This window comes from Gambusia affinis, linkage group LG06 (assembly GCF_019740435.1).
Source record: "Gambusia affinis linkage group LG06, SWU_Gaff_1.0, whole genome shotgun sequence".
Classification (NCBI taxonomy): Eukaryota; Metazoa; Chordata; class Actinopteri; order Cyprinodontiformes; family Poeciliidae; genus Gambusia; species Gambusia affinis.
The window spans coordinates 14,319,972-14,332,803 of NC_057873.1; the positions used below are offsets into that span (position 1 = coordinate 14,319,972).

At 37.2% G+C, this 12,832-nt stretch overlaps 1 protein-coding gene across 8 annotated transcripts in view; it reads left to right on the plus strand.

Moving 5' to 3' along the window:
• Positions 1-10,588: 10,588 nt before the first annotated feature.
• Positions 10,589-12,832, plus strand: part of gramd1bb (GRAM domain containing 1Bb) — a 109,803-nt gene continuing 107,559 nt past the window's right edge. For 5 of the 8 annotated variants that reach the window (XM_044118471.1, XM_044118473.1, XM_044118472.1 and 2 more), the window contains exon 1: positions 10,590-10,858. Coding sequence is in view for 1 of the 8 variants with exons in the window: in XM_044118478.1 (XP_043974413.1) it covers positions 10,854-10,858 (5 nt within the window). In the remaining 7 variants the exon portion in view is untranslated. Of the gene's footprint in view, positions 10,859-12,832 lie in introns of all 8 variants that reach the window. The other 3 variants (XM_044118476.1, XM_044118478.1, XM_044118470.1) reach the window with 2 other exon arrangements.

Here is a 12,832-nt window from a genome sequence, read left to right on the forward strand (position 1 = left end):
ATCATGCTTATTCAGTAACTTTTAGAACAAGAAATGACTGTCCAAGTTTGAATTTACTGAGGAGTTTCTCTAATCTAAATAGGGTCTAAATTATACATACACTTTCCAGTAAAAAAATACAATCCCTGTAATATTTGCTTAATTGTTTCTCATCAAATTGCAGAGAAACAATACACCATTTGTTGCCAGAAACATTATACTGGCATAATTCTGGACAAGATTTTGTAAAGTTCATTTAAACTGGTTTGTTTCCTGGCACAGAAAGAGTTTGTAGGCATAGTTCAATGATTTTTAATAGGGTTGAATCCAAAACCAGCTTTGAACAGCACTTAGAATCACAGACCTGTTGTAACACAACACTGTCCTGCTTCAGTTAGCAGTTGATATAAGATAGTGTTGAATTTGGGTGTAGTCTTCTTTGTTAATTTCTCACAACACCTTGTGCGATAAGCAGACCCTCAGTATTATGCTGCCACCACCATGCTTGAATGACATGCAATTTTGCCCAAATGGCCAATTCTTCATGTCATCTGACATTAAAGATGTTTTTCCAAAAGCCATTTTCTCTTGTTCATGTGGAAAGCAGCAAATTTCACTTGAAGGTGCCGGTCTTACACCATTGATTCCTCATCGCTAGCTCCCTCTTTGCCAACATGCTGAGGTTAAACTTACTTCACTCTGGTATGGGGGCCAGTCCTCCAGTGGTTTCCAGCTGATTGGCTTGAGCCTTGCTGGTTCATGGAAAAATCCCAAATACATATTTTGTTGGAATGGGTAAACCAGCGAAACATTAATGATCAGAAACAACTCTGATCTCAGCCTATAGCTTGCCCAGAAAAACAACGGTTTAAATTAATCATTGCAACAGCCAAACTTTTGTATATATATTTGTGCTCGTCATGACTGAAAGTAAACTTTAGAACTAGCACTGTTGCCAACATAATGCCTACATGTTGCAATGCATGTATTCTGTTTGATCTGTGTAAATAACGTCTATGCTTTAGTTTCGACTTCTCAGAGTTAAAACAATCCTGTTGTCAATAGTTGGGGGATAAATGGTGCCAGTGTACAAAGTAAAACACGTAAGCATAAATAATGTAGTTCATACTTGCATGCGTGCACTGTAATTACAAACCTGTCTGCTGTTTGTGTATTTATGTGAAATGGGGACAGAGTTATTTAAATTATTAAATGATGGCAGTTTTTGTGCTGTGGCTAATTCTAACCTTCTTCTCCACTGCAGTGCCTTAAATGGATGCCAGCTTATGTATGAGGATGCTAATGAGGACACAGTCCAAAGCTGTGACTGTAAAATGAGCCACAGCCAAGTTTAAGTCCCACAAATATATCCATTTCATTATTCCAACTGAATCAAGTCCTCCATGATGATTCACAAACACCTGAGATCTGAGCAGTGAAACTCTGGTTTATGAGATTGTTTGGATGTAGGAAGAAACTGTTCATTGTGAGGTTGCAAACAATAACTTTACAATGAAGGAAAACATGTATGAAGTTTTCAATCTCACTAAAACAAAGATGTGTTTGTTTTCTTCTAGTGAAATTAAATTACATTAAACTTAAAGGGTGATTTTTCAGGACACTCAAAGACACTTTGCATAAAATCAGTCATTATCATTCACACATGTTCACATTCCATGATGATGGACTGGACTGTAGCCATAGCTGCCTGGAGGCAGCCTGACAAAAGCGAGGTTACTATATCGCCCCATCAGGCCTTCTGACCACCACCAGCAGCTCAGGTGGGTAAAGTGTTGATGAACAGAGCCAGGCTCGAACCGGCAACCCACCAATACCAGGGAGACATTTCATTTCCTGCATGAATGGTGTGTGAAACTTTTGTGGAATGTATAAACTGTTTTTCATTTCTTGCTCTTTGAGCTTCTCTTTCTGTTAATTGGTGTGTTTCTAGTAAAAAGGAGGAAACAGATGAAGAGTTAATGGCTGAAGTGGTACGGTAAGTTGAATCCTTTTACTAATTAAATACTAAGAAGGAAGGAAAACAAAACAATTTTTTTAAAGTTCTTTATACTTAAAGATGAACAAAAACAGAATGACAATAATCAGACTTCCTCTGGCTCACTGTATGTATGTTTAAATCAAGCTCTTAATTTGCTGTTTGACAGACATAACAGGCTGAACAGTAAGTGAAAATTTGCAACCTAAGAAAAGTAATAATGTGCAGGTATTAAAAATTCCACTCTCAGACTAAAAGTAATGTGAAGCTGAGTAACATCATTTAGGTAGGAAAAATGTACAAGATGTGCATGAATAAATATTCGCAAAAAAAATACAAATAAAAATCGGACTATTCACATGAAATGAAAAAGCTGTGCACTGAGATATCCAAATAACAGAAAGAATGTTATTTGAGATAATGTCCCAAAAAACAGCTTTTAGAATCAGGAGTTGTTGGGAATACTGATGGTTGTAAAGTCCAACCGCTGGTGAGAGGAAGTACATGCTGGAGTACTCCAGTCTGTCACTGCACAAGCTTTCCAGTTCAGCAACAGCTTCATGCAAGTGGTGGGAGACATTGTCCAAAAGTGATGAATTCTTCTATCTCCCACCACCTGTACTGAGTTGGGGATGTGAGGGGCATCCTAGTACTGAGCTGATCTTCCTGATTAGCTTATCTTCAGCTGTAGATAAGCTGCTGCTCCAACAGACAACAAATTAGAAGATGTATAATGCCACCACCGAGTCAAAAAGATATTCAAGAGCGCCCCCTGCAGTCCAGAAGACCTCAGACTCCTCAGCAAGTAGAGTCTACTCTGACCCCTCCTGTAATGAACAGCAGGAGGATCGGTTGAAAATTTATTTGAGAGATAATGTTTCTTTGAGATCTTTCTTTGACATCTTAACAGAGAGATTATGTTGTTTTCTGCACAGATTTGTATGCTATAGGATGTTGGCAGAGCTGATCCTATTTGTTGTGACATTTAAAGCTGCATCAAAGGCTAATTCAGGAATGTTTCTTGGTTAATGTCTGTTTAGGTAAACAGAGTGTAGCAGTGCTATTCACTTAAAACTCTGTAAATCTTTGCCAGGAACAAGTCCGTGAATTAAGAATTGTCAAAATCATAGGTAGTAATGAGAATCAATAAAAGAGTTTAATTAATATATATTTAAATTTCCGCTGGTCGTCTTAGTCTATAAATGTTTCCATAGTAAACAAGCAAGGCAGAAAACCAAGAAGCCGATGAGCCAGAGACTCCATTAGGCTCTCCTCCAAGATATGAGCCAGAGACTCCATTAGGCTCTCCTCCAAGATAATAAGATTCAGATAATCCAAGCAACATAATCCTGCTCAAATTCACAGCACTCTGTTGGTGTTTAACTGGCAGACCTGTTTACAGACAGCAAGCCTGGAGGTTAGAAAACTAAGCTGTTTATTGGATCACAAGGAACAAGTTTACACTCACTTAGGGCATGCCACATGTCTGACTAAGAACTCAATGCTGGACTGCTGTCTGAAATGTTATTCATCAAACTAGTTTATAGGTTTGTAATAGTTGTTTGCATCAAATCTAAAAAAAAAAAAAGAAAAAAAAGAAAAAAATTATGAGAAATGTATTTAAAATTTTAGAAGACGCACAGTCAAAAGAATTGATTTCCACATTTAGTTGTAATTAGACTCTCTTTCAGATCTTTTCCGATAGTGTAAATATGATTACAGGCATGATGAAGTAAATGTTTGACAATTTTCTCTGTCATTGTATCCATATTTTTTACATTCTACACTCTTGTATAACCAAATAAGGTTGTCGAGTCTTCTTCTGGCTTCATCCACCTTCAGCCTTTTGACCCAGCAGGACACAACTGAGAAAGAGGCACAAGACACCATTGCTAATTAAACATCCACAGCAGGGTGACACATACACCAAAGGACTGCAGCCTTCAGAGGCAGAAGAGCAGACATTTGACCTTGCTGAAGTGCCACAGAGATTTCTTGTACTCTGTAGTTTCCCGTCTTGAGCTTCAGGTTCACTGCACCATGTACACTCTAGAAAGAAAAAAAAAGAGAAGCTGAAGTCCTTGTTCTTTTCAACTAAACTACCAGCTCTGGGTTTTTTTCCCTCCAAACGTTAGGCACATGATGAATCGGATAGGAGTTCTTTCAATAGCTGCCAATGCATTGCCCTCTTATGTAGCCAGATTTTCCTAACTCAATTAATAATACCTTATGCTGAAAACGGTGTAAAGGAGCAAAATTATAATTTTCAAGGGGTTATAATACATGCATAATTTTAAGAATGTTTTTTGTAATGACAGTGGATCACAGATTTACAGATTTAATAGTAAATCTGATTCATGTAAGATTTACTATCATTTGTAAATCTCACACAAGATAGGAAGATAATTATAATTAATTATCTTGCTATTGTTTGCAGGATAGTTAAATCTTGCAAAAGATTGAACTATTTTGAAATCAAAAATAATTAATATTTTTTTTGCATAGCTATTAAAATCTCTCTACAGATTCTGACATGAAAATAAAATTCTCATGTCAGAATGAGATTTACATTCTGACATGTAAATCTCATGGATTACTTGTCAGAATTATCAGAAAATAACAAATAGTATTAATTCTATATCTCAGTACTTGTAGGCTTTTTATAATAAATTTTTAGCCCATCAGTTTGAGGAATATAATTATGTTTCCACAATACTAGCAGGCAGTAAAGGCATAACATATTCTCCTGCAGTAAGTGCTGAAGGTTAATCGGTGATTGCATAATAAGTCTATGTTCAGATTTTTTAGAATATTTTTTTTATTAATATGCCTTAAATTATTTATTTGAGTTAATAACCTGAAGAAGTATATTTATCTTCATCTATCTTTTATCACAGAATTGTAAGTTGTACTGCAGCTGTCTTCTTAGGTGGGGCTGAAGGTTTAAAGACTAATTCAATGATCTTGCTAACAATCTAAAATAAATATTGAGCGGTTATATTAAGTGACGACATTCTGCTTTAAAACTAAGCTAAAGATGTGGATTTTTAACACCTGTAATTACATTTCTAGTCTCCTGCCTCGCTTCTCCTGTTAGTGACACCACATTGTTCCTGCAAGGGCATCACCATGGAGCCCGGCTCACCCAAGGGCCCTAGTTAATGAGACAATGCAGCTAAAATTGATTTAGTCTCCACCTCGCTTTCTGCATCTGGTGCAGTTCGAAGATAAAACACAAAAAATCTCCGGGGTTGTGGCTTGGTCAGGATATTTCCTCTCCACATTGAGAAAAGTGGAAACCAAAGAAAAATGTATTAGTTTTAAACAAGAAGTACTTAAAATGAACACAATTTTGTATTCATAAAAGTTCTATTTATTCCTCACTTCTTTCCATTTTTGTATCTGTGGTGTGGTGCATTTTGCTGCCCACATGGTGGCACAATGGATCTATGCATTGTTCCTATAAATTATTGTGAGATTGTTTGTTGCAAGCAGCCTGGAAAGGCTCAGATTTTGATGAAAAGGGTTGTTTCATCACTGAGGTAGGAAGTTGGGTCATCGTCAGGACAGGGTCTAACTCATGTGCCTGAGAAATGCTCTCCTAGCTTTAGTTAAACCAAACAACTCAGCACATACACACATACACAAGGGTGTATGGACCCTAGCTCTGAAGAATAAATAGAAAATAAAAAGGAAATTAAAACTGCTTTTTAACTGTATTCACAAGGGACAGACATGCCACATATTACAATTGAGAAGATGCTTTGAGTGCTTTGAGTGTACTGCCTTGTTGCCATGAATAATCAATGGAAATAAAATGCAAGCTTATTTTAAGGATGTGCAGAAGTTTTACATGTCTGCCAAAGAAAAAGATACAGCATAACATTTTAACTGTCAGAAGCTATACAGTAGGAAATGACATTCAGATTATTAATTCTCTGAATACGGGCAACAGCATGGCGGGATTGTATGAAATATTTAACTGTTCTTTCTTGTGCTTGGAAGTGCGCGGCCATTATACAACCAAAGTAAAGCTAAAAACTCTTTCTGCAGTGGTTCAGAATGTGCTTTGTCCATTTAGTGCACTCAGTCCCCCAAAAAATACATTACCTTGCCATAGTTTTCATACACGTTTCATATTACAGCCTCAAATCTAAATATAGTTTATTGGGATTTTATATAGTACACTAACACAAAGCTCCAAGCAATGAAAAAGTTGAATAAAAGTATTACATGCCTTACAATTTCTTTCACAATTAAAAATTACAAAAACGTTACATGCATTTATATTTAACTCCTTTTTACTCTGACACCATCCATTTGTTTATGTTTTTCTTCTGTTTTTCTAAAGTTAAGTAGCTTGGGGCGATAAGCCAAGGAGGTAGAGCCAGACATTTTTCTCCTCTCATATATAATATATGGTTTACTCCCGGGAATATATGGCCTGAAAAGCAGCCTGGAGGCATCCTGATCAGACATTTGAACCACTTTAAAACATTCTTTTCAGTGGCAGGCTCTCCTCTTTGCTCTCCAGATGTCAAAGTTGACATTTTGCCTTGCCATTATGCCAACCTTACAATCAGGCATCTCTGCCCATCTCTTCACCAAAGCATACAATAGGTATAGGTACAACATAAAATCAATCACTGATGTTTGGCCCAATGTGGTCTGGTACAAACTTTACTAATGAAGCCCCTTCTTCTTGAAAATGTTTATTTGTTATGAGCATTCAGTGCCTCGCACAGAAGTCCAGTAATGAAAGACAGATGAGATTAAGACTGGGATGACCATTCCTGGCAGTTACACCCCTTCAACCACAACAACAATATTTCTGGATGGCATCCCTTCCAGGACATGCTCCAGAGAATCTAAGGAGATTAGAAAATTTGAACTGATGTTTGTTGCATTCGCGTGCACAACAGTCAGGATCTTCCTCAGTCCATTGGGTCCACTGCCAATAGACTCAGTCAAACGTATTTCTTTCCCTGAAAAAGCAGGGAGTAGAGACTCCTACCTCCTACTCCCAAACTTTCTCCTGGATTGGGTTGCAGAGCCCAAGCTGTGTGCACAAGTAATGATCATTGGATGGTGTTGGCCCCCATACATCAACTCTGACTCCTTTCCTACCAGTGAAGCAACATTGTACATCCCAAAACCTCTCACTGTTATTGCAAAAAACCTTATTCTGGAAGGCAGGTGCTGAAAATAAATTCAAACCAAACTTAGAAAGATTTTATTTTGTAAAACATAAAATCTATCATTTTGCTGCCTCTATGTAGTAGCCTACTCTTTATAATGTCACATTAAATCCAATAGCATGCACAAGGATTGTGTTTATGGAATAAGTTCAGGGGGTGTAAACACTTTTGTAAGAAGGTGTGTAATGGACACACCTTGTGTAGAAATGGACGCCAAATTAAATCCTAGTTGATTTATAAACAGCAACCATTATGTAGAAAACTATACGCTTTGAGTTTACAGAATATTTCCAGGCACGCTCTTTTCAGTTATCACTCTAATTAACTAACATAAGACAATAGGTTGAAGTGTAGCATTAAGGTCTCCACTGGTTCTTATTTGTGCTTCCATTTTTGGTCAAAGAATATTTACATATACAAATCAGATATATTTCTCTTGGTATTATTAGCCTTAGCTAACAAATTTTGTAAGGCAGGTTTTAGCTCATATTTAAAACACAAAAGCTGTGTAGCTTTACATGCTGAAACTACAGCTTGTTTATAGTTACTTTTTTATTATAAATAAGTCTTTATCTTGACTGAATTGATTGCCAAAGTTGGCTCTAACATGCTTGGGTTTTGTTGCAATATTGTTGCTAGACTTACTAAAAACATTGAAATAACTCTTCAAATTAGCACACATAAAAATGTCAAGCAGATACTCACTTTTGTGTTATGAACCAATATTTTCTTACATTAGTTAAAGTTTGCACACCAAACAGAATCGGTTGCAGGGATAGGAATTTGACACCAGTTCCTAACTCCACATTGAAAGAGGCAGTACGTAGTTGGGGAAAAGCTGACATAATTTTCTTTGTTGCAGGCTGCCACCTTTTTCTGAAATCAAAATTACTCTTTTCAAAACCAGCCACTGTGCTTTTTACCATTTAAAAGGAAAAATCTGAATTACCACCATCCAAGTCAGTAAAATCAATTAGTATTGTGCAAGAACATAATACTCAGATGATTTCTCATATACCATATTCTAAATAGCAGTTTTACATCCCTGTGATCCCATTTGGGGATTAGCAATGGCCATTTTTGCAACATTTTTGCCTAACTAGATTTTCACAGACTTTGTGGTTGTTGTTTTTTTATGTTTCTGTTTTAATCAAAAGCATAAAGAAACTCTGACCTTTAAAAAGCCAGGATGTTTTAAGTGAAACATTTATTCTGCCTACATTAACTACAAACAGATTCAATCAGCAAAGTTTCAAGGAGCTTTTAAATTCCTGGATAGATTTTTGTTACAGGTCTTGGAGGAAGACCTGCAGCAGAAGAACTATCCTGAATAAGCAGGGGAAGCCTGACAAGAAGCACTTAGTTTTGGTTTGATTCCTTATAATTGGGCATGAACTACAATCCTAGGTTTCCGTTATTTTTGAAATTGCACCAAATAAATAAAATTAACTGAAATAAATCCAGAGTTTATAAAAATGTTGTTTGTGCTTCATAATACACTTGGAAGCATGAGGTTATTGTGACAGCCAATTGTGACTGCCTGATAATCAAAATAATCAGGAGCAAGATAATTTGTTAAGGAAATGGAGCAAGAAATTAACTTGAAATCAAACACAATAAAGAAACTAATTTATTTTCAAACATATTCACAAAGCGCCAAGACCATTTTTTTCAATTTAAAAAGTTTGGGAAATAAAACATTGATTGGAAATTGTCTAATTACACACGTCATGTGCATTAAGTCTCTCATGGACCTGGGTTCATAATGATATTTATTTCATGGTCACATGATCAAGTTGGCATGGCATTATAACAAGGTTTTCCCTCATGAGCCAGTAATAAGGCTCTAGTGTCCTCCTGGAAAAATTGTGTCAGAGTTTTAAAAGCTTGAGAGAAAAAGTTGGAAACTAACCATCAGTCACACCTCAAGAAACATATTCCTTTAATACGATTTTGCATTAAGGTATGGAATTTCTTACACCTCTTTTCAATGATAAACAAGATTGGAAGACTGTGTATTTATTAAGTTTCAATGTGCTAAAAAATTGACTTGTTCAATTTAATTTGCTGTCAAAAATCTCCAAAGTTTCATTCTGTAGGTTATGTCATCAGTTCTTTTAGTCAGCAAATGCATATTTTACTGGATTTCATTTGTTCTATATTCCAAAGCAGTAAACATTTTTGTACAGTCATGTTATTCATGATGAACAAGGACAAGGAGAGAAAAATCTAAATAAGTTTTGGATTTGTCATTTTGCAAACTGTTAGTCTCTGGATTTTTATTATCAATTTATGTGTGGGTCAAAATAGCAGCAAAATATCTGCACTAATATGGTTAGTTTAAATGATAAAGGTCACATTGGCTTGGTCCAAATCCATTTTTAATAAAACTGAAAACGTAAACCTGTTCATGAAGGCACCACAAGTTACCATACCTGACTCCAAACTAATCCTAGCATATTACTTAAAGTTTACTCTACCTGTCATTAGCTGCTTAAGCATCAATGGATCAGGTCACTTGCAGACTATTTATATCTCTTTGACAAGGCCCCCCCCTCCCCCCCCCCCCTGCTGTTCTCCAGTAAGTGTGGAGGCTTTCAGCATGGAGGGAAAGAGATAAGAAGGTGGAGGCAGCGCTGGTGTCAGGAGGAGGGGGCAGATTTAGGGGAGATTCTCATAATAGCGCCTTGCTGTCCTCTTTCTTCTGTTGTGCATTACGACAGGCGGCTGAAAATAGAACATCGTTAGAGAGCGTGCAGTTACGCTTAGTGTTGCTTTATTCTGTACTCTTAAAGACACACAAAGACGCACACACGCACACAATATGGCTTGTCTTACGTAATCATGACAAAATAGGATTTTCTCTAGAAATCAACACAATCTTTCAAGTCTGTCATGATATTGGTTGTTACATCACAGCAGTAGTTTCCTCAATTCCTTTGAGATGCATTCACACACAACTCGCCTGGTTGAATGTGTGAGAATCATTCAGCAACCAAAGCAGCAACCATGTGTTTCTCTTAGCTGTAGAGACTTTCAGTTTTTATTTCCAGATCATGTTGTTGACAGGAACACATATGAAGCTGCGATATTTTTGCTTTATGTTACTACAACAGGGGGCGGAAGCAAACCTCACAGACCACAAACACTGCATGTAGAAGCTGTGTGCGGGTGTCTGTGTGAATGTGTTTATTTATCTGTGATATTTGCATATGTCTATCTGCACAGAACGGGGTTTGTGAGTCGGTGCGAGCCTCAGTGGGTACAGTGTGCTTTGCCAGAGTGAGCGAGAGAGCGGAATGTGTGAGCGGAGCAGGATCAGAAAGGGGAGAGGGGAGGGAAACAAGCAGAGGAGACAGGAGAAACACACGGACAGAGGGTTTTGTGTGGTGGCAGATAGAACAGGAGCAAGTCGGAAAGGGAGGAGCATTTTTCTTTATTTTCTTTGGGGATATAAGCTGCTTCAGATTGGCTTCAAGACTGGGGGAGGATTCCCCTGCTTGTGGGACATGGCTTTCTGTTCTGATCTAAGACAGTAGTTTGTTTTGAAACTGAGGGGGTAAAGAGGAGGGAGGGAGAGGGACACTTCCCTCTACAGCCTTTGCAGCCAACCCATTTGACAGATGGCACCGGCAGGATGATCTTTGACTCTCTTCCAGGAAACATACCTCACTTCGCTCATGAGGTAACGTATGTCAACTTCTTCTTCCCTTTTGTTTATTGAAAAACTGCATGCTTACACATGAATATTGCTGCATTATTTGTCCATGATTGAGTGTGAATAAAATGACAGCTCAGAATGTATGTGGGTATGACTGAAATGTTTGTGTGTGAGCTCAGTCACCACCACATCAGCTTTAGTTAGAGTCAAATTTCCAAACATAGTTTAGTGTTTCAATTGTGTTCCTCACTAGAGCTATACCTTTATTTTTCTATTTGACTGACTGTCAGCCTAAGGTCCAGGGTTGGTGATGGAAGTCAGGCAGTAACTTGCAGCCAGCAATTTTTTTCTCCCTTACGTCTGCAACCACCTGCACTTCAGTTTTTTTTCTCACACTCAGCTTCCCTTCATAGATAAAACCGATGCTTCTCCTCTTTTTGCTTCAACCAACTCTGGAAGACTTAACAAATCACAGAGCCACAAACAGCAACAGAAGCAGGTGTTCTGTTCGAAATAGCACAAATAGCACACTGTGATAAATGTGTGTTGTTTTTTTTTAAAAATGCATTTGTGCTGTGACACTTGGAGAGGTTGAATATTTACAATCTATAAAAAAAATCCCGACTGCTATCTTGTTAGATTCTATGTGATTGTTACTGATGAGTATATTCATACATTCAGTTTAATAGCCAAAATTCTAGGGTAAAAACCCAAATTGAATGACACAATTTATTATTTTGTTTCTGTTTACATTAATTCGTCACTTTAAGTGTCTGTACCGTAGTATGTATCTTATTGTCCTGGGTATTGGCCATTTCTTGTTCTGCACAGGACCTTTTTATCAAGACTAATACTCTAAACAGAATGTTCTACCTTCTCTTAAGAAGCCACCACTGTTGGGATTGTATTGTTTAAATTTCCTTTGAAAAATAGATGAGAGACTGTAATACTTAGTGAAAACCTGAGATTGAATGTAGGGAAGTTTGTCAGGGGAACAATGGCCACGTAACCAAGTGTGGTCTTTGTAATAAATCGCTCAGCTGTTCTCTTTGACACGTATACATAAACATGCAGTTTCTCGACTCGACAGCCCCCTAACATGAATGTGAGTCTGATGATGAGAAAAAGTGAAGATGTTCAGATCAGGTTGTTCATTAAAAACAATTTTCAGTTTGTTCTTTTTGCTGCATAATAGCTAATCCCTTATTAGCAGTTATTAGAAGAGTTTCATAGGGAAATCATCCAAACGGTCACTTAAATCAAGCCTCAGTTTTGAAGGAATTTCCATCATCTGTAACAAGCCAAGCTTTAAGCAGGCTGAATAAAGGCTTTTCTAAATATTTTTGCATAACTTTAGCACAAGACAGTTGTTTACGTTGTCCCTTATTTTCTCAACTAAAAATGATTCTGTGCTTTCTATAGTTCATCATCCACTCACAAGATAAGCGTGGTTGCCACAGATGTCTTGGGCATATTGAGAAGTTCTGTGCCATGAGTGCTGCTGCTTGCATTATGTATAAGACAGATGTTTACCACTGCTGCAGAATAGATGCAACTGTGTCTGAGACGTCACAGCAAAGGCCCTATGATAACATTGTTTAATCCAAAATGTACTTAATATTTTCTGTGCAGATCAAGGTTCACTCACCTGAGCATGTAGAATGCTTGAAGTGTAACATGACGCTTTCTGATTATTTTTTGCCTAGTTGTCTTACCTCTAGGGGGCAGTCAAAGAGAATCATGTGACACTTCCAGGAAACAAGAAATATACAAGGCTGTGACAGCACAATAAAAATTACATATTTAGGGAGATTAAAAAAAACTTTTAATTTTGTACTTTACAATGGGTGTACTTCTAAAGTACACACATTAAAGATGTAGCAAGACTTGCACATTAAAACTACTTAATTTTCTTCCTAAATGCCTTTTACCTATGATTTCTTAAAGGTCTGATGTGTTAAGAGAGGTTTAAGTCAACTGGCTGCTCTGAATTGGCAA